At 38.7% G+C, this 24,895-nt stretch overlaps 1 protein-coding gene across 2 annotated transcripts in view; it reads right to left on the bottom strand.

The window, feature by feature from the left end:
* PTPRM (protein tyrosine phosphatase receptor type M) overlaps positions 1-24,895 on the bottom strand; it is a 762,555-nt gene that overhangs the window by 578,117 nt on the left and 159,543 nt on the right. For both annotated transcript variants that reach the window (XM_069468544.1, XM_069468545.1), the window contains exon 2: positions 12,869-12,991. In XM_069468544.1, the coding sequence (XP_069324645.1) occupies positions 12,869-12,991 (123 nt within the window). The remainder of the gene's footprint in view (positions 1-12,868; positions 12,992-24,895) is intronic.

The following is a 24,895-nucleotide window of genomic DNA, read 5'->3' as shown; positions in this document are numbered from 1 at the left end:
ATGTTCTCAGTTTTAATTTCTAATCCAGAAAATATCAATAGATATTACCCACATATAAAGGGGTCCTAAGACCAAAGAGATAACAATTCAACAAAAAAAAAAACCTAAAATCTCAGTGGCTTAACACAACAAAGTGTATTTCTCACTCAGGTACATGCCCATTGCAGTCATCTGAGTGTGTGTGTATGGGGGGGTGTGGGGGGAGTCATTTCTACATCTTCCTTACTCAGGTAGCAACGCTAAAAGCATCTCATTGCTCCCACAGTCGCCAAGGCAGAGAAGAAAACACAGTAACTCTCATCCTGATTCTAGAAACTTCTGCCTGAAAGTGGCACAGGTCACCTCCATTCATATTTCACCAGCCAAAGCAGGTGGGGTAACATCTAAATCAAAGGCAACAGAGATGCACAAACTTCCCACGTGTCTAGAAGGTAAAAGCTGAAAGCAGCTACTGAACAACACTACTCACTACCACAGGGGCTATCTCTTATATAAGGCAGCTAATTTCTTCCTGGCATCTTTTCCAGAAGTTATTCACCCTCCTGACTCTTCATGGGGCCTCACAAAACACATACCAGAAAACATGTGGGGAGAGACTAGTTAAATATGATACAAGCTCACTTACTTAATTTTTTTTCAAAACAACTGAGAAACATCAAGTGTAAACAAAATATATTATGGTGAATACTTGCTAGTGTATAATGCTATTGTGTAAAACAGGCACTCTAAAAGACTTTGACATGTAAAACCAATTATTTATAATAATTTGTGCCATCAACAAATGTCCAACACCTTTTTATAAGAGCAGGACCCAGATCAATTCAAATAAATTAACATTCCTATCTGAACTGACTCCTCCAGCCCAAGTAACAAATTCACATGTCAATGGAGGATTGACCTAATGACCCATCTGCTAAAAAATACAAACTGTATCATTTTGTTTTCCAAATAACAAGCATTGATTGCAGTGTCAGAAAGGTCACTTGTCATCAGCTCAGCTGCGGACCTACTGGTAAATTGCAGCCTGTCACTCCACAGCAAGCCAGGACCACCACAGGACTAAGACATGTTTTGTTTATAGAGTACAATTAGGGAGGTGACACCATTTCCACAAGGTGTGCGTCTAACAAGATGAGTCTTAAATTCAGAAGGAATGGAAAGAGGAAGTATCATGAAAAGGAACACAAGGGATTGCATAATTTCCCAAGATGTCTACCAGAAACCTCATTGATTTATATTTACTTTAAAAAGCACTGCATCAAACCCAATCTGTACCTTCAAGTCTTATGCCAAGGATTTCAATATTTTATATATTTTCTACAGATAACAGAATAAATATAAAAGATACCTTTTTCAAGTTTCTTAGAAGGAACAAGGAAATATACCATTAAGAAACAACCCCATATTAGAGAACCTAAAGCATACTAATAAGGACTGGTCATTTGAAAAACAAATTTTCAGTGACATCCTCTCTAAAAGTGCCACTTTATTAATATGCTAGCCCACATATCCAGCTCAGACACTTTACTGCTGCATAATCAGTTGTTTCAATTTGTCCGCCCACCAGATAGGGGCATTACAATTGTCCAGCAGACAATTAATTAAATAGCCATATTTATTTCTCTATCAACCACTTAAGCTTTTAAATACCACTTTAAGATATAATTCATCACAATCTCCTAGAATAAATATCAGTTAACTATGTATTAAAGGCCACTTATTTAAAATAATGAGCTGAACAACCATTTAGTGGAGTCTGCCAAGAAATTCTTATAATTTTTTTTCTGTATTCAGCCCATATTATGGATAGGATACAAATGAATGCAAGCATGTATCCAAAAATAAAATTTAATAATTCCTTATGCCTCTTCCCACAAAGTTTCAGTTAACCACCAAAATATCTACCAGTAGGATAATGATCTTTATATATGAGACACCCACTGAAGCATAAAGCATTTTCCTATTTTAGAAAGTCCTAAAATTATATCCCTTAAAGTTAGTGACTCCAAATGGTGTTACGCAAGTCTATCAGCTCTGCTAAACCTCTCCAGTAATATCAATGATCATCACAATATGCTCAGAAAGGGAAGATGTGGTTCAACCTGAGTTTTTTAAATAAACATATTTTCAATGCAATTTGACAAGGTAATATTTTGCCTAAAATGCACTAATAGATGCAAATCGCCTTGACATGGCATTAAGTCAGTGTACCTCAATTATGCCTTTGTTGCCCCACATTTATGCTGCAAATTTTGCTTAGCTTCAAAAGTATGGAAAATTTGAAAAAGTAGTATAATAAATACACACTTTATCTAGATTTAATCGTTAACATCTTACTGCATTTGTACATGCTCTGTCTCTAAACATACACACACACTTTTTTTCTACACAGACATCCTAACACTTATACCTTTCAACATATTGGCATGAATCTCCCAAGAACAGAGGGTTCTCCCACATATTCATATTTTGTGGTACTTATCTACTAACCACATTTCCTTATTACATCTTTTCTTGATATACTCTTACCAGAAATTTGGAGTTCTCCCCTACATATACTCAGTTAAACATTTTATTTTCTCCTCTTTTGCCAGAAATCAGCCATCAAATCACTCTTTTCCTTCACATCCTTCACCAGTGAGCCTTGAAGATAGTCTTTTCTCCAGCACCCTGTCTCTTCTCTTCCCATTCTACGTGGTTGGTAGTTCCCTGAATTACATGCAGCTTCCCAGACAGCCTAATGCACACCTGTGCTCCCTCCCCACCCCTTACTGCCTTTGGACAGGATGTTCCTCTGCCTGGTGTTCCCACCGGCCTAGGCCTCACTTCTCAAGTTCTTGTGCCCCATCTTGGGTGCCACTACCTCCCGGAAGCCCTCCACTTGCTCTCAACCCCACTGGCATCCATCTGGGTAGCAGCCTCATCATGCTCAGAGCAGCCAAATGGAGCACTCACGCACCACGCCACTTCCACATGTCCTGGAAGACTGCGGGCTGCTAAATCACTACATCCCCAGTGCCTGCAACAGTGCCTCTGGCACAAAGCAGTGTCCACGTCAAAATAACAATGTAGAAATGAGTCTCTAAATTTAACATTCTATTTAGGAAAAAAGAATTGCAATTTGGGGCATACATGAAGATCCCCATGTCTAAAGAACAAAGAGAAGGGATAGAGGTTTTATAAAAAAGAGAAATATTACATATTGCTCTGAGAGAGTTCTTTGGCACCAGCAAGGTTCTAGAGAGCTGAGAGTTCTGAGAGTTCTGATTGGTGAGCTATGGCAGTGGGTAAAAGCTTAAAGTCTTAAAGTTACAACAGGTCATTTCAGCAACTATTAGATAAAACCGGTTTCAGGTTACAGAAAGCAGTTTCAGCAGCCAGGCTTGCAGAGAATTACGATTTTGGGAGCAACATTATGTGTCCTGAGTGCCTTTTCCCCCCAACTTCTTGGCTGTTTTAGTTGGTTATGACAAGAATGACCTAATTTGTGTGATCAACTTTCACAGTAGGAAGGAACTTCCATTTCTTCTGCGTCTTAAGGTAAAAAGAATAATCTGGACCTAATGGTTTTTTATAGAAATGTATTCAGTGCTTCGATTTCTTGGAACATGGAAAGTCCACAAGCTGAGTAAGGGGGACCCTGTGATGATCTGGTCTGACACAGGAAGAACGAGAATGTGGTGAACCAGAACCCTCAGGCCACGCAGCGTCTGCAAGACCGTCCCCATCCTGCATCAGTGGGAGGGATCCGCTAACGCCACCATTCACCTGTCAGTGCGCCTGCCAGCCAGCACAGAACAGCCCACTCCACACACTTGTGATGCCAAAGATCCCACACCACCTGAAGACAGGCTATTGTCCAACGGCCCTGGACCCAAGTGCCAAGTCTTTCCAGGCTTTGGGCTTTTTAGTCTTTAGAGAAACTGTTTTCAAATCAGCCCCATCCCCACCCGCAGCCCCCTCTGCAGTCTTATCAGGAATCTGCACTCCAAAGACTGAGCGACTATCTCTGAATATCACATCGGAACTCCTTGTCCCTTTTCTTGACTCTTATTGCCAAGGTGGGCTCCTTCATTCCAATAACCTGGCCCTGCTTGGCATGAATGCCCTGCGCTGTGGAGCCCAGCAGGTGGAACACAAGGGACATGAGGGCTGACCACATCCTCAGCGCAATGTTGTCAGGCTGGGTGTAGTAATCACCCCATCACCGATCGCCCTGGTCCTCACCTCTCCCACCTTTCACCCCATCCTCTACTCAGAGGCTAATGACTGGCCCATATATTTATTCCATTACTTGGCTTCACATAACCCTTATTATGTTATCTTGTACAATTTTTACAGGAAATAAAGAAATAAAACTATTAAAACACATTTTTATATACACAGGCTAAACTGTATACTTATTAGCAAATATTTAAAAAACAGCTAGCCACTATTCTTATTTTTTATAAGTTTTCAATTAGCCATCAGAAATTTTCAACAAATTTAAAGGAAAACATTTGTTGAACACTAAATATAAACAACTGCAATAAGTGGTCATACAGAACACAATGGCTTACATTGGCCGCCTTAGAACAGTGAGATCTTAAAAATCAAAACACTTTTTAAAGAACGACTGCCTTAATCTCTGAAAGTCTTTGCACAGAAAAACTGAATCACTAAAAACATTCTGCTCAGTGAAACAAGCCAGACACAAAAGAACAACCCTGTGTGACTCCACTTATGAAAGGTACCTAGAGTGGCAAATTCACAGAAACGGAGAGCGGAGCGGTGGTTGCCAGGGGCGGCAGGGATGCAGGTTGCTGTTTAAGGGATGCAGAGTTCCAGCTGCGGGAAGACGCAGAAGTTCTGGAGACGGAGGGTGGTGATGGTGGTACAGCAATGTGAATGCACATAACTCACCGAACTGTACACTTAAAAATGGTTAAATTTTACGCTATGTATATTTTACCACAATTTTTTTAAATGGGGCAAAAAAACAAACAAACAAAAAACCCCAGATAATTCAACAACTAAACTCCTTGTTTCTTTCCTCGGTCATATGACATGAGCGCCATCACGTTCAGTCCATCACTGAGCATGTGGCGCCGTGGTGGCCCTCACACCCACGTGTGCTCCCAGCACAACCAGTGAGGGCCACTGTGCGGCGTGCATTTGTTCACACGCATGTGGAAACCAGGCTACATGTAGCCCGGTGGTGTGTAAGAGCTTCCCACAGATCACTGATCTGAAATGGTTTGCTTTTCTCATTAGCATCAAAAGTTGTTACAATTTTGTAACTTGAAACTGCTGACAGAATACAACTCCAGTCCAACTTCTTTCACTGTGTCTCATCATTCACAGTTTAAAAGCTGACTGGAAACTCATTCTAAGCCTCGCTAAGGTGATTTGAGTAAGATCGAGGGAGGGAGAATGTTCATTAGTGAATATATGACATCTGGACGTCAGGCAGGAACCTCAGCATGGGGAACTTCAATCAGGTGTTCAAGGAAGGACAATAAAACTGTTTTAATTTCATGGGTTCAGTGACTGAAAATATTCAGAATCAAGTAAAATAATGCCAAATACAAGGCCCACCACCAAATCATTTTAAGTGCTAATTTTTATTATAAAGGTAGACTTGATCATAAAGGAAATGTAGCAGATAGAAATGGAACCATTACCTCAAAGCCTACCATCCTGATAAAAATATTGTTAGTATTTTAATGGGCTTTCTTTTGGTTTGTGTTTGTTTTTTAATCCATTAAAAAATTATATGAAGATCTATATTCCTATTTCGTATCTGGTATCATTTAGAAGAGAAAATAGGAATCTGGCATAAACTGCCCACTTCGTGGAGAGTCAAAATTAAGCCAGGAGATTAATTCATACCAAATTTCCCCTGAAAAATTACTAAATAACAGAAGGAATATATTTATTGAACATTGTGCTTGGCCGGGTACAAGGCTTAGCTCCTGATGTGAATTACTGGGTCTCATCTGGTCAACAACCCTATGAGGTAGGTTCCAAGCATCCCCGTGGCTTTCAGGGTGCTGCATGATATGACCCCCGCTCCCTCCAGCACAGCACAGCCCTCCTTAGGGCTCTGCTCCTGCCCTTCTCTCCCCAGGATCACTCAGCCTCCATGGCCCCCTGGCACTGTCCAGAGTCAGGTCTTTGTTCAAAGACAGCCTCCTTGGAAAAGCTGTCTGCCATACCCATTGCTCTCTAAGCCCTTATCCTGATTTAGTTTATCTTCTTGGCTCCTTGCACTGCCCACCATTACAGTATATTCTCTCTGTTTTTCAGCACAATGCCTCTTCCTCTGTGGGATTTAATCTTTAAGAGGATAGAAACTCTATCATGGTCCTAGCTATAGCAGTAGTCACTCCACAAACATATATAACTATAATATCTTACAGATGAGAAGACTGTAAAACCAAGAGCTTCAGAACTTGCCTGAGGTCAACAGCTACACAGTGGTGGTAGAGCCTGCAGCTGACCCTGGCAGGGCATGCAGCCCCCACGGTAGACAGTCTGCATGTCCATTTGAGAAGATCTAAATGGATGTACCTGGATTAAAGCCGGCCCCTTCACCAGATGCATGCACTCATGTGGGAAGATTGCTCAAGAATACTCAGAAGAACAAAAGTGGAGGCTGCCTTCCTCACCTATAAGCCTGGGTCAAGTTTTCCTTCTCCTATGGTGTAAAATGAGGATAATGCCACCCAATCTCCCAGGACCACCATGAGGATCAAATTATATAGAGCAAAAAAGCAAATGCTGTCAATTGCTCAATGTCATTTATACGCACAAGATTACTTGTTTCATAAGGCAGACGGATCAGGAAGTACTGAGTGGCTACTTGCCTACGATTTAGATTTTTTTTTTTTTTTTTTTTTTGAGACAGGGTCTCATTCTGTCACCCAGGCTAGAGTACAGTGTCATCATCATAGCTCACTGCAACCGCACGCTCCGGGGCCCCTGCAATGCTCCTGCCTCAGCCCCCCAAGCAGCTGGGACTACAGGTGTGCACACCTGGATAATTTTTCTGTTTTTTGTAGAGACTGGGTCTTGCTTGTGCTGAGACTGGTCTCAAACTCATGGCTTGAAGTGATCCTCTTGTCTCGGCCTCCCAAAGTGCTAGGATTACAGACGTAAGCCACTGCACCCAGCCATGATTTAGACTTTTTTGGTATTGGTTTTGTTTTACTTTTTTAAGGGACAAAGCTTATAGGAAAGCTAAATGTGATGCTTTGGTGTACTGGGTCTGATCAGGTGGATTTTGGATTACCTTTTAAATATTCACCACCAGAAAGTCATTAATAAATGAGGGAAAACATGGTATTATAGCATATAATCTTTTGCCCATCTAAGAAGGATCTTATCAGACTGATAATGTAAGGTGCACTAAGGAGGGGATCTTTATTTGTTTCCCTCAATGAAGAATCTCAAGCATCTATAACAATACCTAGCACACAGCAGGTGTTTAATAAATATCTGTTGAATGTTGACTGATTGAAAGAATGAATGAGATAATTAGACAACTGTCTGAATATTCTGTGCCAAAAATATTTCTCCCTGGATACACACTGCAATTTAGGGGGGGAAACGTCTTTTCAAGCCCATAGTCATCTTCTCTTCCTTACTCACTAAGCTGTGCATAAGCCCTGAAGTGTGAATAAATAGGGAAGGTTTCCCTAGCACCGGGAAAATATGCCTGATAAATGCACCCAAAGGAAAACTTCAATTACTTTGTCTGTCAATCCATCTTCTATCCCAAATGTGAAATTGACTCTAAACAAGTATACGTAGTCATTTTTCTATTTTCTGGGTCATCACACTAAGAGTACACACTGCTGCTCCATCCCGGAACTCCTGCCTCTCTGCCTTGCATGTGGGCACCGACAGACATGATTCAATTCTTAGTCACAGCCTCTCCATGAAAATCAGCAACACCATTCTCAATTCCCAACATGTAAAACTAAGACAGGGAAAGCTAAATGAGTCCTACATAGTCGCATGCTATTCTACCCGGAAAAGTATTAAGAGAATTATGTTTTCCCAACACTGGGACACGATTTCACTTAATTACAGCCTTTTTAGAGGTATGGTTTAACTTAAGGGAACAACATGGAGTATAAATAAATGTCAATTCTATGAGTATCAAATAGCTATGGTTATAAGCTACCTATATGTTTTTAATACCACGGACAAGACAGTGTTTAATGTTTTCTTTCTTTTTTATAAAACAGGGTCACATTTTTATACTTAAGATATAGAACATATTAAATATATGTATGAATTTTATAGAACTGTACTATGAAGGTACAAATATTGCACAGTAACAAAATATTTAAAAATCTACCATTGTCAAATCATGTCATTGTTCTTACATCATAAAACACTTCTTAATCTGTGTGATAATTATACAGTATGCTACAGTATATAAAGTGGTAGAATGCAACAGTGCTAACAAAATGTACCAGGTTAGTATTTGGATTCTTAATCAAGAATCTTGTGCTCAAAGTAGTATTCCTTATGATAAAGTTTAAGAAATTTCCCCATTGCTAATGGAAGAGAAGATAAACTGATATGAAACAAACCACACACTTACCAATAAAAGAGAAACCAGGTTTAGCATAGTTTCACCATCAAGAAAACTGTTACAGTTCAGAGCTAGCTGCAAAAGCTTAATCTACTATAACATAAATGTTGACTTGAAATACAAAAATGTAAATGGCATTTGGCATTTATTTGCCCTAAATATGTATTTCCAGAGCTAACATCGCAGCCTCAGAGTAGTTATCAAGCAGCTTGCAGAAGGTTCCAAACAGTATTTAAATTTTTTAAAATGTGGTTAAAAATAACCTCACACGTGAAGATATAGAGAAACAAATACTACACACTGGACCACTGACTTAAAAAAAGACACAGAAAAAGTAAAAAGCTAGAAATTAGAGTAAAAATTTTAGTCTTCCATTGTCATAACTTTTAAATTCATCTTGATGGATTATTTGCTTATGAGAATTACAGTAGTATGACAAAGATTTTGGTATAAAAAGTAAAGAAAATCACAATGCTTTTTCAACAGATAGCAAATTTAAGGGAAAGATAAGAGAAAATCCCTAATCATGTTCTTTTTTCCTAACAATTTTAATAGTCTAATATTTGGAAAACACAATCTGAAAATGAAATAAAATGTGAAATGTTTGTACATTAATAAACATAAATACAAGAAATAACAATATAAACCAAGAGTCCAAAACAATAATTATATGCTGATGCCAAAATGGTCTAAGACAAGGATTTGCAACATTTTTTTATAAAGGGCCAAAGAGTAAATATCTTAGACTTTGTGGACCAATGGTCTCTGTCACAACTATTCAACTCTGCCTAAAACTTGAAACCAGCCACAGACAATATTTAAACTGGGTATGGCTGTGTGCCAATAAAACTTTGTTTATGGCCAGGCATGGTAGCTCACGCCTGTAATCCTAGCACTCTGGGAGGCCAAAGCAGGAGGATTGCTTGAGGCCAGGAGTTCAAGACCAGCCTGAGAAAGAGTGAGACCCTATCTCTACTAAAAATAGAAAAAGTAGCTGGATGTGGTGGCATACACCTGTAGTCCCACCTACTCAGGAGGCTGAGCCAGGAGAGTCTCTAGAGCCCAGGAGTTTGAGGTTGTTGTGAGCTATGATGATGTCACTGCGTTCTAGCCAGGCAACACAGCAAGACTCTGTCTCAAACAAAATAAAACAAAACAAAACACAACTTTGTTTGTGGACACTGCAATTTGAATTTCATGTGTAACAAAATATTATAATTCTTTTGGGGTTTTTCCAACCATTTAAAAATGTAAAAAACATTCTTAACTTTTAAGCCACAAAAAACCTGGCAGCAAACTGGATTTGACCAGTAGGACAGAGTTTGCCAACTCTTGATCTAAGGCATCACAGGACCACATATTCAGGCACATGCAAGAAAAAATCCAGCGATATAGTAAAGATTTAAAAAATCAACCCTCAGAAAGCTATGGTTCTATCTGATTTTGCCACACATACACCCTGAGAAATTCATAAAATTAATTTCTGTTTTAGCATGAGAGGACCAGCTTTGGAATCTGTTTTTGAAAGGAATAAGTCACGTTGCACAAATTCATGGAAAAGGAGGAAGATGAAATGGATAAGAAAAAGAAGGAAAAGGAGAAAACTCTTGAAACTAAGTAGTATTTTAAAACATATGGTTGTGTGTAGATATACGTGTGTATATATACATATACGTGAGAAATTCAGTTTTAAAATCCCTATCTTAGGATAGTATATGCAAGATTATAATATGATATTTCCCTATTTCTAACAATACTGCACAGAGACTTTCACTTCTCACTTTGGACAGATAAGTCAGGTGGGCACAACTCTATATCCTTTTATAATGTATTGGGCTAACACTAAGAAAAGGGCTCATAGAACATTTCCAGTCTATACCATACTTAATTAGGTATCATTTTCTTATAGATTGTTCACTAACTGTATTTCTGTAACTATTTCCCAAGTAGGTAAAAGTTCATAAAGAGAAAATCATTTCTTATAATCCTTCATCTCTGAAAGTAATTAGCATGATGTTTAGCATATCTAAGGCTCAAAAAGACTAAAGTTTGTTTAATGAGTAATAGAAAAAGAAATACCAGTATTTGCAATTCTCTATTATGGCAAAAAATTTCATCTGATGGAACAACTACCAATTTTCAGAAATTTCATCTGCACCCATGCACATAAGGATAGTCAGAGGGTAGGGGACTGCTGGGCCTTCCCTTTCCTCACTGACATGCTGCACCCAAACCACTCACATGGCCAACAATGAGTGGGGGGAGGGTCCAGGGCACACCTGTTGTAGCTATCAGAAAACAGATGGATCTGACAAAAGTGTTAGAAGCTACAAAGGCCAAATATTATCATCATGTATTCTATCAGTCAACAGAAGCAGAAAAAATTAAAGCAAAACATGTACATAGCCCCACTTCATTCTTCTCAAGGCAGAAGAGCCTTCAAAAGCCATATATTTGCAAAGTCAATCCCCTTTGTTCCTTCAATTACTTAACTGGTTGCTCCAGGATACTCCTGGGCTCTGAACTTGATTACCGTTGTTTTAGTGGCCTCTGCTAGAAACCCATCCTCTCTCTATTTTAAAAGCGGACAACTTAGTCTGAGATAGTAGTATGAGACATGACAAAGCAGCAAAGGACATGGTGACAAGAAGGGATTCCTTTGGCCTCCTCTATCAAGGGAGGTGGGTTATCTTGTGCCAAAAATAAAATCAGCGGAGGCTAAATAAGATTCTGCAATACTTGGACTTCTTTTTAAAAGTTAATTTTTCCAAGTCGTGCTTCAATCTAAAGATAATCAATAATAAAATCAACTACCTAATGTGAAAAAATACAAATTTTTCATCAAATAAGATGATATACAAAGTAAGCGTGAGTGAGCTCTTGTGGAGAAATCCGTCGGGACTAACTCTAAGGGCCCTCCCCAGTCCCAGGGCCTGAGCCAGCCCTGCCTTTCTGGACAGGCTGGACACTCTTAAGATGGCAGGAGAAGACCAAAAGGCCTCCAGGGTGAAACACCTGTTTGGGAAAAGGGACAGCGCGATGGGAGCACAGCACGGCTGTGTTCTCTTCCCTGTCCCCATCCCTGACAAGAACGGAAGAAGGAACTGGAAATTGGAACACCAACTAAAACGTACTGATGAGTCAAACACAGGCATATTCAAAAGCACATGCACCTACAAGAGAACAGGAGAGACAACAAAGGCGAATGTGAGCTGTAGGGAAATAACCAAGAGCTGGAAAGGTTTTGAAGTCTAGTAAAGCCATAGCACTAAAGAGCTCAATGCTCCGTTCTTTGAAGTCAAAGGAGTTAATCGTGGGAAAGAGAGGGCAGGAGCACAGTGGGCATCACAACCGCTAAAGCTCAGTGAGAACAACGTTTAACTCTATGTCATGTTTAAAAGCTACCTTTACGAGAGTACTTACTAAATGTAATTATTCCCACACTTAGGGGCATTAATGAAAACCTTTACAGTCATAAAACTGTAAAAATTATTTTATTTGAAATCCAAATCAGAACAACCTGTTTTACAGTTTGAATCCTGAATGGGGCACGCTCATCATCCCGTGTGTACAACAAATCTACAGTTATAAAATTTTAAAGGGAGGCCCAACAGCACAACCTGAAATGAGGGTCCATTGAAATGCTCAAATTCCAATGTGATTAGAGTTCACTCGTCACCGTCTTCCTACTCTTCCCTCCAAATGAGTGAAATTCTTGCTGGTGTTCAACAGAACACGTCTTTCACTCATCAGGAAATTCACTAAGCTCTTCTACAGTGGAAAAAATATCCACATAGATGCACCACCATTTTATATTCAGAACACTTTCAAGATCACTGGACATCCTCCTAGATCTCCCAGGTGCCAAGTCAGCCCCTGAGGGAGAAAGGTAAAGCCACCTCCTATCCGGGACAGATGGAGACTGTTATTTGTGTTCTTCAACCAGAGTTCCAGCCATTACACACTTTTGCCAGAAGAGACATCAATCAACTTCCAATATCTGCTGCTCTGAGAAGGATCAATTGGCCAATGCCCATTAATCTAGCTAAGGTGTACCCAAAGACAAGAGAGTAAACTTTAGTTAGGCTTCAAAGGGAGAGTAGTTAAAATTCCTATAACCAGTCCTCTTCACTGTATCAGCCTCACCGGCAAATCCCACTTTGATTGACACACTTAAAGACCAATACCTTCACTCATCCAACCAATATCTAGTGAACATGGAATGACCAAGACCCTGTGTGCCTTTTATTTTAAAAAGAAATCTTAAAACTAAAAGCAAACCTGATGGCATCCATGGATCGGAAGTTGGTTTGGTCAAGGTGTTCACCTGCTCCCAATTGAAGTCATCATCTTCAGCTTGACTATATCCACATGTGCTGTATGGTTCATCAAAAAGGCAACCACCTAAAATGTAAAAAAAAATGAAAAGTAACGTAAATAAAAACCTCCAGAATAAGCTACAATGACTGCAGGAAAACTATACCTACTTGATGCCAAACTACATTTGATTGGACCTTTCTGCTCAGGAACTGTGGACCTGACTCTCGCTGGGTGCTACTGGTCATGCCTTACCCACGCCGCTGTGTTATGCAGTTCTCCAGAAGGAATCTAATGTTGGCAGAAGCCATAGAAAGTAAGACCTAAGCAAATTTAAAATTCCTATTTTTCCAGATGTACAGGAATTTGAAAAATTGATCTTGTATTTGAAACTTTAACAGAACTGCCTAAAGTGTTCAATGTGTTTTCAGTAGGAAAAAAAAAAAAATACAATCTGTCCAAAAAAAATCTAACGTAGAAACAGGTTTCACTTTTAATACTTTGGAGATCTGAGGTCTCAAAATTAAAAGAGAGACAAATTCACTTACAGTCCACACAAGTTTTAAAGGCAAAAATAAATTCAAAAGTAAATGTGGTAAACATCTGCTTAATTTTGGTAGTAGAAATGAAACTACTTAAGCAAAGAAACAAAGAATACAAAATGCCAGTATCTATGAAGCAATTCTGCTGTTCTGGCACCACCAGCATTCAGTGTGGTCATGATTTTAAGTCCCACCTACATCCTCTTAAATGTCTCCTATTACTCTTTATAGCATCAGATCTTTTTCCCAATGCTTCACATGGGGAAAGTGAGTGGATTGTACTGATCATGTTAATTATTATGAAAATTCTACTATCCATTCTATAATGCTATTAATTTTTTAAATTATAATTGCCTCCCAATGATGAGAATTATGAGTTGTCATCAAGAAAACACCAATTCAATAATATTTTTACACTACAGCTGCAATGTATGCCCTGGTGGCAAGAAGATAAGTAAAACAGCCATTGTACAACAGATGTTAGAGGTCCAACTTCCATCCAAATGCTTAGGTCAATTCTGCAGCCTCCTGCCTGGCCAGCCAGCCTCTCAACAGATGAGCACTCAGAATTCTGTAAAGCATCTCTACACCATGTAGAAAACTCCACCTTAAAAAGCCCTGAACGCTACTTCTTGTAATGTATACCCATTTATCTTAGCTCTATGTATGAAGAAATGGTAAAATAATATCAGCTCTTGCACAGGAAAGCTGATTATTTAAAAAGGGCTGTCATGTTTTAAGTCTTCACTTTTCCAAGCAAAACATGCTTCACTCCCTTCCCTCAAATTCCTCCTGCTAGAAGGTTTTCAACATTTTTACCACCCTGGTAGATGTTCAGAATTCAACAGACCCTTGACCATGTTGTCATCTTTTCAACAGTCCAGGCAGGATGCTGGTCCATTCAAAGCTTTCAATGAGTCTGAAATCCCATAGGTGTTTTTCATACCACTGCCAATGAGCCACTGCCCTGCTTTTGTTATAAGGTAAGTGACTTTCCAAATCCAAATCAGGACTGTTTGTCCTAAATCCCATCTTGTGTTTTCAGCTCATCACTCCAGCCCATTATCCTGGTCATTTAGATAGCAGTCATCCTACCTAGATTTGTGTTATCTGTAACTTTGATGAGCATGATTTCTACATCTGCCTCTAAGTCACTGATAAAACAAAAACAAAAATAAAAAACAAACAAAAAAAAACATCAAACAGGTTTGAGACCAGCCCGGGCAACATAGTGAGACCCCGTCTCAAAAAAACATGTTAAACGTACTAGAGTCAAAGAAACTCAGACTGTTAAATAGTCTCTCTCAGCTTTCTAGCTTTTCTTAGTCATTAGCTCCATGCCTGACAATGAAATTAGTGGCCCTGGACACTGTCTTCTGTAACACTTTTAGCAGTACTCATTTCAATTAAACTTTCCACTGGGAACAAAAAAGTCATAATAAAAGATATAGCACTAACTTAATATTTCATCTTGACAACACTAGTTGTTTATATTTCCCTCTTACTGGGTTTTAACAAGTTCAGAAACAAAGTGGATTTGTTTAAAGTGCATAATACTAACAGCTTTCCAATTTGGGATAGGAAATGTTAGAAGACTATGCAAACATTTATGAGAAATATTTTCACTTGGTTGCAAACTCTAATTTTGATGTAGAAAATAGCTTCAGAACTACAGGAATAAGCCCAAACAGCAATACTACTAATAATAGTTAAAAAAATGAAATCATCGATTTTGACAAAAAAGATTCCTCCACTGGAAACAGAGATAGCACCCTGATGACAGTCCTATAGTGCAATCTTAAACAGTGAGAAACGGTGACAAGCATCCACAGAACAACTTAAGGCTGGTTAAAGAACTGGTTTACAAAACGACTGCTGGCACTGAAGACAGAACCAACTACGAAGGCGAGTGCTTGCACGCATGGCTGAGAGCAAAGACAGAAAAGGGTTGTAATTTTCCCATTATACAAAGCTGTTTTTATCACTTGAAATGAAACATATAAAGTATGGTATGGGTCTTTCTGGGCCCATGAAGGATTATTGAGCCACCGGAAAATGGGACAGACTGTGAATTTCCTATTGCCCAACTAGGATATATCCCCCTAAACACCAATCTTCAGATCCACCGCTGGCCTTCATCCAATAATTATGGGTCCCCCAAAAGACCAAAGGTGGTTTACTGAGCTAAAACAAGATGAGATTAAAGTAAACAACCATCAGAATTGAAATAACTGATGAAAAGAGAGGACGATTAAGTGTTTACTTTTCAAGGCAGCTTTGGGTAGTAGCAAAGTGTGCAGGTTCCGGGGTCAAACACTGGCACAACCCAATTCTTCTACTGCCAGTGTTGTGATTTTAGGGAAATCACTTAACCTCTCTCAACCCTAAGTTCTTTATCTATAAAATGGAGATACTGTGTGCCTCATGTAGCTATTTCTGATGATTAAATTAGGCAGCAAATATAGAGTTAGTACAACCGAGTCAGGCATGTTCACTCAGCACGGTTATTAGTTCTTAAATCCTTCTCACTGTGTAGAATACAACGATTACTCTCAGGAGTTCATTTCATTGCAACTAGTTGGAATTTATAATTGAAAATTAAAAAGTGAATTTTGTAAGAAGGTACAGAGTTGTGAGCACTGGTGCAGGTAGCACCCTTGTACCACTTTTGAACATGGATGTGCGAAGAACAGGTGGTTAGCTAGGTTTTTCAGGTCAATACTTTGGAGGCCAATGAAAAACTATGGTAAGGAAGCATTTCCGAAAACACTGTCTCCTTGATTTTCTGAAAAAGACAGACAATTTTGCCATCATGTACAAGAATGTGGCCCGCAACAGACTTCCCAAGGTCTCTCCCCAACTGTCATATGCGAACTGTCTCCCAACAGCCCAGGGATATACTATTAATATATTCTACTGTCAAATCAAAGCAAATGATTTCTCTTTGGTGGAGGGGAATTGGGACTAAACCAAAAGTTATATAGGAGATGGAGAAAAGGTGGTACCAGCTGGGTGGGGTGGTGTTCCACATCATTCAAATGCTCTCTCTCTCATGCAGACACACAGGTGCACACACGCACCCCGTCTCCATGGTACTTGAAGATAAGGCTTTTCCATAGGAACTATGAATACAATACACAACACATGAGTTATCACACAAAAGCAAGTGTCAATGGATGGTAACTACTTAGGTAGTTGACAATGATGATGATTTCTGTACTGCATGGCCTATTTCAAGTTATACAGTGCAGCAACAGTCACATAAAAATTAAATTAATAAAATTTTTAAAAATTATAAGTTAAAAGGTGAGGCAAGTAGAGCAAAGAAAAGAATAAGATGACACCAGGAATATGGCTAGAACTTGACCCACTCATCCACCACAAATAATAAAAATGTCGCTAGGTTTGTACACTAGAAGTTATCCACAGATTTCACTTTAAGTTTTGGGATAGCTAGTTCAAAGAGGGAAATGTGATTGATTATACAATTCACAGTCACTATCTATAAAACAGTAATAAAATAATATTAATACTAAAACTAACATAGGGACTAACATTTACTGAGATCTTGTACATTCCTCACACCAACTCTATAAGGTAGATGCTATAATCCTAATTTTGAAGATTTAGAAACCAAGTCATAGAGCATTTCACAGCCTACACAAGGTCTCAAAGCTGAAAGGTGGTGAAGCAGAGATTAGAACCCAGGCATCCTGTCTTGGGGGGCCTACATTCTTAACACTATGATATGACAGTATGTCCCAAACTGGAAACCCAAAAGAGCCGCAACTATTCCTAATCCTAAATTCATAGAGAACTATTTTCCCAGAACCCTGGTAAGAAGCAATTGATGTAAGTTAATAAACACAGTTCTCAACAGCATCTGTCAGAACAGAGCAATGAGTTGCAGGGCCTATTCAGTAGCGTGATAGCATGTGACCAAACTCCAATTCCACAAACTTGATTTTGTGGGAGCTCAGTGCATTCTAGATTAAAGCTGAAATACTCCTTAAAATTATCATTATGGATACTGTTTCTCTCAACAATGTCTTAGTGGGCGTCATGAGTTTGTGTATTCACACCCCAAGTAAAAATTGCAACTAGTCTGTGCTTTTATTGAACCGCAGACCCATGTGCTGTAGAAATCAGATGACATAAAGTTAGGCCTGATACTTTTTCATGAAAACTGTATATTTTAAGAACAGGTATCTGAAAGCCTATAGACAGGGTAGGAATTCTGCTCGAAAGCAGAATATTGATTATAACAGTATCTTAGTCATCATGGTATTCCCTATAGCTGATTATGGTAGGCACCCAAAAAATGATTTTTAAAAGAATGAATAATGAATCCCCCAAAATTCTATGTAGAATCTGGCTGCAATTTTGCTGGGAATTTTTAAAACAAGTGTAATATAATATCAATCTAAACAATGAAAACAATCGTAACACAGCTCCACAAAACATCCAGCCCTGTCCTGGTATATCTCAAGATGAATCATCTGCAAAAAGTGACTAAATCACTGACCATGTTTGTTCTTTTATTATGGTTGAAAACTATAAGCCAGTTAATCATTAATGAAGTCTCCATAAATTATGGCTTTTGATTTAGAAAAGTTGGACTTTTTTTTACCCTGGAAATTACTAGATACAAGACTAGTTGTCTATAAAGATCTGTCTTGATTTACGAATATAAAATACTGTTATTTGCATATTGGAGGGAATTTATCTTTCTTCTGTCTTTGGAGTAGCAGAGAATGATTCAGTTAATCCAAGAGTAGTATGAAATCATTGAAGTATAAGCTATAAAGGAGAAGATGATCCACTTTTACCCCAAAGGAATCCTAATAAGGTCTTTCTTATGGTCATTCTACATCCTACTAAAGCTCCAGGCCTGGAGACAAAAGAAATTAACAAGTTTTAGAGTCCATCACTTGGAGCAGTATTAAAATATTGTTTTTGATTATGACCCATAGTCATGACATCTTGATTCAGCACAGGTAAATACACATTTTACAAGCCAAATTTATCTCTATTGAGATACACAACTACTTTTCATTCTGTTCTACAAGGAAGCTCTAAATCCACTAAATTGATTTCAGGATCCTTCAAAGGTCGCTACTTGTAGTCTTTAAAGTTTTGGGATGAGAGAGATTGCCTAGGACTGCTTATTTAGCTTGATGTTATTAATCAACACTATTGTGTGAGAGCACTACTAACACAAAGTGCAACCTGTGAGCTACAAACTTCTCTAGTATTAACAGCTACCATTTCATGAACATGGACCAGGTACCAGCCAGATTCTACCTAAGTCAAGATACAGTTATTATTTTATTTACTCTTCACAATTAGTATAAGACTTTTGTCTCAATATGTCTGATTCAAAGAACTTCCTCCATAACAAAAACAATGCAAATATTTACATGTATTATTATCTCATTTAATTTTCTTAAGAACTCTAGAGGCAAACATAAATATCCCCTGTACCAGTTATCAATGTACTACACCTCTCAGTTCTAAATCCACTTTCCATTGCTTGCTCTGCCAAAATGTATTCAGACCCCTTAACTATGTTGTGCTTCCCAGTGGGCAAGAAGTCAACCTTGTCAGTAGAGGGCGCCAGAGAGACCCTGCAGGAAGAAGGGACGGCCTGCTGAGCTCCCTGGCAGGTGAGCACACAGTGCAGGGACCTTCCCTGTGCCTGGCTCCCCTGAGACAGCAGCTTGCCCCTGCTCTCTGCTCCAGTGGTGCTGTAGTGGAGTGCCTCCAGGGGAGCCCCCATGAACAGCTTCTGCTGCCACCCAGAGGGCACATTACCTCCCAATCGTGGACTTCTCTGCCATGCATTGAGCCACATCCCTGCACTGGATCTCAGCCCTGGAAGGGGCTCATCTGTGGAGCGCTCTCTCTACCCAGGGGTGGTGTCTGCTCTATATATCTGCTATTCCTTTATTCTTTGCATCAGTCCCCAACCTTTTTGGCACCAGGGACAGGTTTCGTGGAAGATAATTTTTCCACAGACATGGGGGAGGTAGGGACGGGAGGTGGGGGGAGGGTGGAGGAATTCAGGTGGTGATGTGAGCAATGGGGAGCCGCTGCAAATGCGCTCGCCGCCGCTCCCCTCCTGCTGTGCGGCCCCCTGGTTGCTAAATTTCATGGAAGCTAATTTTTCCACCGATAGCGGCAGTGGGCGGGGGTTGGGAGAGCAGGAGAGGACGGGCAGAGCTCTGCAGCCTGGTTCCTATGAGGCCACATACCTGCACCCATCCGCATCCATGTCCTGGGACCAGGGACTGCAGCTTTAGAGCAATCGTTAGGTTGCACTAGCCAACGTCTCACATCCCAATACCCTGTTCATTATTCTTTATATTAAATTTTCCCTGTTCAAATTACTGTGTTGCTCCTTTCTCCTGACTGAATCCTAACTGATACATTCTTATTTTTACAAATGGCCAGTTTAGAGTGGTCAAATATCTTGCCCAAAGTCACGCAGACTTCAGCATAGGGCTAGCAGTTCAACCAAGGTCTATATCCAAAGTTCCTGTTATTTCCAGTCTGCACATTTCACCTACCTCTATAATGAAAATTTAAAAAAAAAAAAAGTAAACAACATGTAGTATTTATATATGATTAAGTGCACTGCACTGTAAATAAGCTCCTGAAAGTGCTGTTTTTAAGAAGCCAGTGCAAATAGACAAACTACAGAATGGGAGAAAATATTCGCAAGCTATACAAAGGACTAACAACCAAAATCTATAAAGAACTCAAGCAAATCAGCAAGAAAAAAAAAAAAAAACATTGAAAAGTGGGCAAAAGACATGAGTAAAGCTTCTCAAAAGATAGACAAATGACCAATAAACATGAAAAAATGCTCTATGTCACTAATGATCAGGGAAATGCAAATCAAAACCACAATGAGATATCACCTTACCTCAGTCAGAATGGCTTTTATTAAAAACTCCAAAAACAATAGATGGTGGCATGGATGCAGAGAGAAAGGAATGCTCATATGCTGTTGGTGGGACTGCAAATTAGTACAACCTCTATGGAAAACAGTATGGAGATTCCTCAAGGAACTAACAGTTGACCTACCATTTGATCCATCAATCCCACTACTGGGTATTTACCCAAAGGAAAAGAAGTCATCTTATCAAAAAGGCACCTGCACTCAAATGTTTATTGCAGCACAATTCACAATTGTAAAAATGTAGACTCAACCCAAGTGCCCATCAATTCATGAGATTAACAAAATGTGGTATATGTACACCATGGAATACTATTCAGCCATGAAAAAGGATGACTTAATGCCTTCTGCAACAATTTGTATGGAACTGGAGACCATTATCCTAAGTGAAGTACATAAATAATGGAAAAACAAACACCACATGTACTCACTATTAAACTGGAACTAACTAATGAGCACACATGTGCAGATAGAAGTGAATCTCAAAAGGAAATCAAGCAGGCGGGAGAAGGGAGAAGGAGATGGGCTAAAATCTACCTAACAGATACAATGAACACTATCTGTGTGATGGACACACTTTTAACCCTGAAATCATCAGTACAAAACTGATCCATGTAACCAAAAACATTTGTACTTCCATAATACTTTGAAATAATAATTTTTAAAAATCCAATGTAAAAAAAAAGCCAGTGGAGAATAATCAAATGTTAATTTCATAAACTTATAACACATATTTTGAACTGTTCTGCCTTTAACAGGTTAAATTGATTTATACACTCTAGCAATCATTCTTCTTATTATAATTATAGTCATTTAAAGTTATTTTGTAAAAAGACCAATACTCCTTAAGGAGTTTTCTGGAAAATTTTTCTCATTTATTCTAAATACAGAATGACCCCATTTAAGGCAGCCTTTATCAAATGCATAAGTGTTAAATGGATCTCTCTATTGAGAAGGCAGATCAAAAAATAGTGCTAAATTACTTCCCAAAAGAATTAATGTTATATGTTCTATTTTCCTAAAATAACACGAAATCTCAGATGGTTCTGTCTATTTATTTCAAACTTAAAACTGTGTAAGATAAATGACTATAAACTATATAATTTGAAGGATAAATAGAAAGATATAACAGACATAATTATTTTAAGAGTTTTAAAACAAAAAAACCTCCACCAACATGGCAGAGCCCCTGCATTCTTCTTGTAAATCACAGTGACATCTACATTTAATTGCCTGCCAAACAATAAAAGTATATAATGCCTCTTAAACTTTGAGTGCACCAGTGATGCTTAGTGAATCAGACACTAAGCATTATAGAATACTTTTACATAATTTAATCTAGCAAGCAGATTTTACACATTGCACAGGCATTTAAAGGGCTAATGCTATGCTCTATTGTAAGAAGTGCTATTTGTCAATGGATATATTTTATATAATACAAAGGAAATGAGTCGTCTTGTTGTTGACACTTCTATGGTTTATTACATTTACCGCATACTTCACATTTCATCTCAATCTATCGATTGCTAATTTTTTTAAACACTGGATTGCAACAAACAAACATGTATTTTTCTTACTGATCTTAAAATGTGTTTTTAATGGGCAATGGTGTTATTTTTATTCCTAATTATTATATAGATCCAGCCACATTATTAAAGACTTGACTATCTCAATTTTTCCATATACAAATAAGTACCTCATAGAGCTGCTACTGGATTTAACTAAACCATTTGAATTCCATAAGTCAATTTGAATCCACCTGAATATAACACTGGTATCTATACCACAATAGTGAAAACTACAGTGAAAAAAAAGTTGTCTGCCTCTACCACAGAAATGGGAGTTAGAAATGAAAAAAAAAAAAAAAAAAAAAAAAAGATAAAATATCTGCCAGAAATGTCTAGGACAGAAGACAATCAAACTAGATCAGTCTTTATCACCTGCTCTCTGGACTTGCTTGTGTCCTGAGTCCCAAACTAGAGCAGTGATTCTCAAAGTGGGGCCCTGGACCAGCTGCATCACCTGGGACCTCCTTAGAAATATAAATTCTCAGGCCTCATCCAAGACCTACTGAATCAGACACTCTGGGGTGGGGCCCAGCAACCTGCTTTAATAACCCTCCAGGTGACTCTGATGCATACTAATGTTTGGTAATCACTATTCTAGACCAACCTATTTAGCTAGAATCTTCTGGGAGCAGCCCCAGGAATCTGTGGTTTTAAAAAAAGGTCCCGGAATAACCTCATCATTAACCTATTTTAGAAAGAGTGCTCTAGAGATCAGTAGTTTCAAATATTTTCAAGAAGACATCAGTTTTTTAAAGGCACAAATAGCCTATATTTGTCTATTTATAAATTATATACATGTTCTACTCTGCATATGCTGTTATATGCATGCATGTAATCGGCTTTTTTTAAAAGTGTTACTAGAAAATATAAATACGTTGAAATTCAAATATTTTCTTCCATACATCAATGGATTGTACTATATTCCTCAAAAAGGGTGTGAAGAAAGCGATTTGGAGATCACAGCTCTAAGTAACTCTTTTTAGTCATAAATACCTCTCAGGTGAATACAGACAACAGAAAAGCAGCTGGATCAAAGTGTTTAATGCTTTGCTCTAATTTCATGCTAAGAAACCCCTGATCTGTAATTTTTCTCCTAAGTGGAACTACTCAACAAGAAGAGATATCCTAGGTAGAAAATGATCCTGGTTACTGGTCAGAGATACCCAGAAAATTAATAAAAAGTAGAATTTCATTTTATGCCCAGTAGCAGTCCTGTCAGTTTAGTATGATGTACAAATTCATGTCTTGATGATTTTGGTAACATGAAATCATTATCTGGGGCAGCTGATAAAATAAACTTTTGAACTCACCAATATGCAGTACAGCCAAGCCACATTATTTATGTATTCAGCTTAAAACATCCATTTTCACTGGGTGTTGATTAACCTAAACTCAACTAAATGTACTTCCTCCATGAACTTTATTTCTATGCATTACATTCATTGGGTAGAATCGAATTATAAGGATAAAGTAAATATAGTTTCATATATCCTCTTGGTAAAAATTCATTCCAATTTCCTATCATTAGGAGTACTTGTTCTAACATAAAAACAGGTAACCTGTACAGCTGACTGTACTTAACTGGGATCACAGACCTGTTATCCATTGAATCTTCCTACTTAAAACTATTCATCAGCTTCTCCCTGCCTAGGGGACAATATTCAAATTTTATCAAGTGACATACGTTGATTTTCTGATTTGACCCCTACCTACCTCTTTACCTTCATTCCTTGCCAGGACTTCCCTTTAACTTTATACCCTAGTAATCTCCAAGTATCTGTAGATTCACCCCCCATGACCGTGCCACCCACGTGGTACTGCTCTGCTCATGCAGTCCCTGCACCTGTTGAGCACTCCCCCACCCCCACCCCAGAGTATGTCTGGAAAACTCCTGGGTACTGTTCAAATCCCAGCTCAGAGGCCACCTCTCCTAGATACCTGTTGCTGATGTCGTCTCACAGACAAAACGATCACTCCTTCACATGTGATAGCCATCACTGCAAAATATATATAGGCCTTCTTGATGTCTTTCTCATACTGTATGGCAATATAACAGGGGACATGCTTGTCTTCTCTACTACACTGTAAGCGCCTGGGACTAGGATGATGTTCTGTTCGTATCTGGTTCTCCAGTCCTAGAGAGAGGCTTGCTGCCCATTAAATACTTGCTGGAGTTTAATGGAATTTGTAAAGTTTTTTTGTAAGAAAATTAAGAACAAAAAACCATTTATTGCTCTGTATTTACTAGAAAGGAACACCAAAGAAAATATATCTAATGGACTCTACTCACGGAACACTCTGGCTACGCCAAAGGAAGAAGAAATCCTGATTCTAGCGTTCTTGCCTTCTTGCTCTGACTCATGGCATCTCCCTCCCTCCCTGTCACCCCTACTCCTCCTAACTAGGGACTTCCATGTCAGACATTAAGTCAGGCGCTAGGGAGGAAAAGGGCAGGGATAAGAGGGAACAGACACAGGATGAAAAAGAAGTCCCTGTCCTCAAGGAAGACAACTTGGGGAACAAAGAGTAATTAAAAAGGAGAGATATGAAAAATGCTGTAGGAGCCAAGAGAAAGAACAAAACCTCATCCTGAAGGTCTCCTTTTCCTAAATGGTTGAGATAAAAAAGAAAACCAGAGAGTCAGCAACTAGATGTGAGAATCTACTAAGATATCAACGGCCTATTATTCTAAGGCGCTGCATAAAAAGGCCGTAATTTGGCAGACCTCAGCATAAGTCAACAAAACTGCAGGGATTTTATGTGTATCATACTGGAACTCTGGTTTAATGCCTCAGTCAGTTGTGTTTGGTTTCTTGTTTTAAACATAAAAAGAATGTCAATGATTACATATTATATATCTTTCAAACTTATGAAACATAAAAGTAGATAATACTTATTTGTTGTCAAATTTCAATACTCA

The sequence above is a fragment of the Eulemur rufifrons genome, chromosome 5 (genome assembly GCF_041146395.1).
Source record: "Eulemur rufifrons isolate Redbay chromosome 5, OSU_ERuf_1, whole genome shotgun sequence".
Lineage (NCBI taxonomy): Eukaryota > Metazoa > Chordata > Mammalia > Primates > Lemuridae > Eulemur > Eulemur rufifrons.
Note: the sequence above shows the minus strand (reverse complement) of the source record. Positions and strands in the feature narration are given on the sequence as shown.